The sequence below is a fragment of the Pan paniscus genome, chromosome 8 (assembly GCF_029289425.2).
Source record: "Pan paniscus chromosome 8, NHGRI_mPanPan1-v2.0_pri, whole genome shotgun sequence".
NCBI classification, from domain to species: domain Eukaryota; kingdom Metazoa; phylum Chordata; class Mammalia; order Primates; family Hominidae; genus Pan; species Pan paniscus.
The window spans coordinates 30,883,759-30,889,758 of record NC_073257.2 but is presented as its reverse complement, the minus strand read 5'-3'; the positions used below and the strand labels follow the sequence as shown (position 1 = coordinate 30,889,758).

Below are 6,000 nucleotides of genomic sequence, written 5' to 3'. Positions count from 1 at the left end.
TTCAGCCCAGGAGCTCGCATCTAGCATGTGGTTTGTAGACGTGTTAGCCTACTTACTTAAAAGCACATGACTTGACTTTGGCAACAGAGGTGTGCGCCTAAACTTTCTTGAAGCCAAGTAGGCCCAACATCTATCATACCAGTGGTACTAAGGGGTGCCCCATCCAGCAAAAGCAGCATCCCATGGAAGTAGTTCAAAATCAAGGTCACAGGCCTCACTCCAGACCTACAGAATCAGAAGAGAGGGATGGAGCCCAGCAATCTGTGTTTTTGTTTAGTTCCTGAGATAGGGTCTTGCTCTGTTGCCCGGGCTGGAGTGCAAAGGTACCACCATAGCTCACTGCAGCCTTGAACTCCTGGGCTCAAACGATCCTCCCACCTCAGCCTCCCTAGTAGCTAGGTCTACAGGCATGCACCACCACACTTGGCTAACTTTTTTTTTTTTTTTTTTGGTAGAGATGAGGTCTATGCTATGTTGTCCGGGCTGGTTTCAAACTCCTGGTGGTCTCAAATGATCTTCCTGCCTTGGCCTCCAAAAGCACTGAGATTACAGGCATGAACCACCATGCTCGGCCAAGCTCTGTTTTTCATAGATAAATATTCTAGTTAATTCTTGTTTGTGCCAAAGTTTTAGAACTATTGCACTATCCAGTGATGATGCATGGCCTTTGCTTAAATTAAGCTCTAAAGACAACTGGAGAAGAAATCCACCTCATTTTGGAATCAAAGAAAGGTAGTTGAAAAAAAAATACAGTGTTTGGGTAGGGCATAGCAAAACAAACAAACAAACAACAACAACAAAACCTACTGGTGAGTAAGAGATAGGAGAGATGTTTTTGACTGAGCACCATGAGTCATTTTGGGAGTAAAATGGGTTTTTTCCCTTGTCAAGAAATAGCATTTAAAAAATAAGAAAAATATAAGGCATCCGTTTTCTAAGAAAACTGACTAAAGCCAGGGTTATTTTCTGTTTTAACACTTTCGCTAGGTTATCAGTAAATTGCATGTACATTTCATGAACTTACCTATTGAAATCCTGTTCAGGATTCTGTTTCCTCAGAAAGAAGATAAAATATATCTCACGTGTTAGTGAGATTATTCCCATAAATATTCTCTGTTAAATATGTGAGAGTTTAGGCATTCATCTACTGCCTGACTCCAGTTTTGTTACTTTAAAAATTTTGAACTTCATCTTATGTTTCCAGCTCCCCTTGCCTGGAACAGATTTCATTTGACGACTTACATAGAAGAATGCTGACATGTTATCCTTTAGGTCTCCCAAAATGGCTTGTTCACAAGCGCTCTAGAGTCAGTGGGTGAACTATACATTGTTTCTTTAAGAGATGACTCAGAATCTGACATCCAGTAACAGAAGGTAATAAAAACCACCATATTAAAACTAGTCTTTATTATATTTGCTTGTCAGTTAACTTGCTTATAGTTTATAATTGCACAGGGAAAAAAATTAACATCAAAAAGTTGCAGTTGATTTTACCCCAACAGGCATCTGTCCACTTTAAATTCTACAAACATTCTTTCTTAGGGAAAAAATCTATTTTTTAAAGTTTACTAAAATTCATGCAGAATTTACTAACTACTTTTTACAAAGCAAGAGTTTCATCATGGTGTTGGAAACCAAAGACAAAATTTCAATTAAGGACAGTCTGATATTTATATGTTTCCAAAAATAAAACTGCATTATAAAATTAATAAGTTAATGAATTGAAAGAGACACACTTTGCCTAAGATAAAAAATTCTTAATTTAAAAATCATTATAGAGTGCGATGAAAGAAACAAAGTAAGACTATATAAATGCATTTTTGAAAGATGTTGAAGATCCTCACTTATATTTTAATATTTTGCTCATATATAGCCAAGAGCAGGAGAGAAAGCCAACCTAGGATCAATCCAAAGTTTTGCAGGAGAAACATCATCCAGGGTCGTTGTGTTTGAACATGAGTCATTTCAGGAAGCTAAAAAAAGAATAAAAAACCAGAATAAGATCCAGATATATTCAACTGCTGGGAAAAGCTTGGTGGGAAAACATGAGCGACTGTTATTCAGAACTTACTAACCTTTAAAATTCCCAAAACAGTTAAAAAATGCTGAATACCTACTCTACCATGACTTTGAAATGTAAGCTAAAAGTAAGCCATTTGATTGTGGTTATGAGGATCCCAGGATTGGCAAAGTCTTTTTTTGTTTGTTTTTCTTTTGAGGCAGGGTCTTTGCCCTGTCACCCAGGCTGGAGTGCAATGGCTGCGATCACATTTCACAGCAACCTCCTGGGCTCCAGCAATCCTCTCACCTCAGCCTTCCAGGTGCGCGCCATTGCACCCAGCTAATTTTTGCATTTTTTTGTAGAGATGGGGTTTCCCTGTATTGCTCAGGCAGGTCTCAAGCTCCTGGGCTCAAGCAACCTGCATGTTGCGGCCTCCCAAAGTGCTGGGGCTTATAGGCGTGAGCCACTGCACCTGGTCTTTGGTAGAAGTCTTAAAATGACATAGTTACCAACCAAAAACAAACCCAACTCTTACTTTTCAGAAAATGTTTAAATGTGAAGTAAATAATGCATCAAAATTATTATTTTGGACTGTTCTATTAGGCTTATAAAACTACTATATGCACAGGTTGATGTAAGGCATATATACATATTATGGGAGGAGGGAGGAAGAAAAGGAGAGAGAGAGCGATGCCTAAGATCTTCCTGATCTTTAGAACAGTAAGGACATTATCTCCTGTGGCTACAGATATATATGTATACATATATACATATACATATATGTGTGTGTATATATACATATACATATGTATACGTATACATATGTATATACATACGTATACATATGTATATACATATAGACACATATGTATATACATACGTATACATATGTATATACGTATAGACACATATGTATATACGTATAGACACATATGTATATACGTATAGACACATATGTATATACGTATAGACACATATGTATATACGTATAGACACATATGTATATACGTATAGACACATATGTATATACGTATAGACACATATGTATATACGTATAGACACATATGTATATACGTATAGACACATATGTATATACGTATAGACACATATGTATATACGTATAGACACATATGTATATACGTATAGACACATATGTATATACGTATAGACACATATGTATATACGTATAGACACATATGTATATACGTATAGACACATATGTATATACGTATAGACACATATGTATATACGTATAGACACATATGTATATACGTATAGACACATATGTATATACGTATAGACACATATGTATATACGTATATACATGTATATACGGTATGTGTGTATGTGTGTGTGTGTATATGTGTGTGTCTCTGTATGTGTGTGTGTATATATATATATATATATATATAGTTTATTTTTTTTGAGACAGAGTCTCACTCTGTCACCCAGGCTGGAGTGCAGTGGTGGGATCTCAGCTTTCTGCAATGTCTGCCTCCCGGGTTCAAGCAATTCTCCTGCCTCAGCCTCCTGAGTAGCTAGGACTACAGGCATGTGCTGCCACACTCGGCTAATTTTTGTATGTTTTGGTAAAGACAGAGTTTCACTGTTTTGACCAGGCTGTCCTGTGGCTATATTTTATTCTCAGAGAAACACATGGCAAGTATTTCATGTTTGTGAAATGGCCTAACACCATTTAGAGGGAAGGGTTCACTCACGCATCTGTGTGAAGTGCCCCAAGGTGTATTTGTCTCAAATTATTTCAAAGCCCTCACCCTGAGAAGGTCAGAGCAAGCATACCTCTTTCATTACACAGTCATTTCCATTGGGACACAGGCTCGTGTCAACAAGGATTGGAGATTTAACTCAATCTTGCCATTTTGGGCCAGATAATCATTCATTGTGAGACCCCTCTCCTGTCCATTAGAGGATGTGTAGCAGTATCTCTGGCTCCTACTAGATGTCAGCTGTGTCTCTGCCCCCAATCATGGCAAGCAAAAATGCCTCCAGACATAGTCAAATTTTCTCTGGGGGATAAAAATCACCTCCAGTAGAGAACGACTCAGATTATTTTATCGGTCAAATGAATGATCAAGGACTTTAGGTTTATGGCAATAGAAAATGGCTTGACACTTTTTTTTTTTTTTTTTTGAGATGGAGTTTCACTCTTATCGCCTAGGCTGGAGTACAGGGGCATGATCTCGGCTCACTGCAACCTCTGCCTCCTGGGTTATGGCGATTCTCCTACCTCAGCCTCCCGAGTAGCTGGAACTATAGGCATCCACCACCATGCGTGGCTAATTTTGTATTTTTAGTAGAGACAGGGTTTCTTCATGTTGGCCAGGCTAGTCTTGAACTCCTGACCTCAGGTGATCCACCTGCCTTGGCCTCCTAAAGTGCTGGGATTACAGGCATGAGCCACCATGCCCGGCCAGGTTGACACATGTTTAAGTACATGGAGAGGAGCACCCTGAATGCTCTGTTTGAGATATTTCTTCATCTTAGGTAGTTACTTCAATGGCATGACGGTGGTTTACTATGACCTGCCGTCTCACATCCCGGCATGGAGCAATGGACTCAAAGACAAAGTAGGATCCAGAACTGCTCTCCTGGGTGGACCATTTTAAACAAATTACATGTTCTTTTGTTGTCTTTATGCCATGTTTAAACATGTTATACTTTAGAAAAATCTTATCTGATTCATCAATTATAAATTCAAAATGCCATTTTGGAAAATCTATGGAATGTGGATAAAACAGTCTATATTTTCAATTTTGTAGTAAAGTGACTTAGCAAGAAGCAGCTGAAACATCTGATTTTATGTTTTATATATTACATATATGTTTTAAATTACATATATTTAATGTTTGAACTAGATGTAATTGTTGCAAGTTTCTCATATAGTTAACAATGGATTTATGACAAACTTTCCCCATTTCCTCCTAAGTGGTGAATGAATATCTTTCATTTACTAAATGCCTTGATATTAGTTCAACATTCAGAGTGTTTTGGTTTCTAAATGCCTTGATATTAATTCAACATCCACAGTGGACATGGCAGAATTCTAGATTAAGTCTTATATGTATAGGGAAGAAATAGTATTTGTTCTCAAAGAGCTTGCATTTGATGGTACTCTTGAGGGATTAACAAGGTACATACATGGGAATTTTCCAATACCTTTTTTTTCTTTTTTTTGATTCAGGGTCTCACTGTTGCCCAGGCTGGAGTGCAGTGATGTGATCATAGCTCACTGTAGCCTTGAACTCCTGGGCTCAAGCAATCCTCCCACTTCAGCCTCCTGGGTAGCTAAGACTGCAGGTGCATACTACCCTACCCAGCTAATTTTAAAATTCTTAGTAGAGAGGAGGTCTTGCTATGTTGCCTAGGCTGATCTCAAATGCCGGGGCTCAACTGATCTTCCTGCCTCAGCTTTCCAAAGTGTTGGAATTACAGGCATAAGCCACCATACTCAGTCCCAGTCACTTTGATTCTCAATAGTTTTCAGTATTTTTTAATAGTTTTCTCCAAAGCCAGACAACATAGGCCACCACCTTCCTTTGTCCCAGTAAGCTGCATCTCAAACTGCATCTGTGAGACACAATCATACCATCTGTGGTCATTTACAGGCTCAAACCTTGATTAATCTAATTTCCAAATATGGAATAAGATCTTGTGTAGTTCCCTCTCCTCCTCCTCCTCCTCCTCATTTTTCAAACAAGATTATTAATTATCTTTTATAAAACATGGCTGAATTAACAGCATATCCCATCTCTGTCCCTACTGCCACCTGGCTGTTCTTAGTCTTTGATAAAGTACACAGTAGAAGTGCTTTCTGGAAAGGTTTTGTTTGCAAAGACTTATAAATTATAGGTCATTTATTGAACCATCATGATTATTTTGAGTGGACTATTACGGAGAAAAATATTTCGGGCAAGATAGAAGCATGGTAGTAAAAATGGTTCTGGTTCAAGAGATAGAATTTGAGATGACTTTTCAAA

At 38.0% G+C, this 6,000-nt stretch overlaps 1 protein-coding gene across 3 annotated transcripts in view; it reads right to left on the bottom strand.

Annotated features, from left to right (window-relative positions):
- Positions 1 to 1,388: 1,388 nt before the first annotated feature.
- SLC39A12 (solute carrier family 39 member 12) overlaps positions 1,389 to 6,000 on the bottom strand; it is a 93,053-nt gene continuing 88,441 nt past the window's right edge. For all 3 annotated transcript variants that reach the window (XM_014346380.4, XM_034930059.2, XM_034930060.2), the window contains one exon: positions 1,389 to 1,973. In XM_014346380.4, coding sequence (XP_014201866.4) covers positions 1,845 to 1,973 — 129 coding nt within the window. In that variant the 3' untranslated portion in view covers positions 1,389 to 1,844. The remainder of the gene's footprint in view (positions 1,974 to 6,000) is intronic.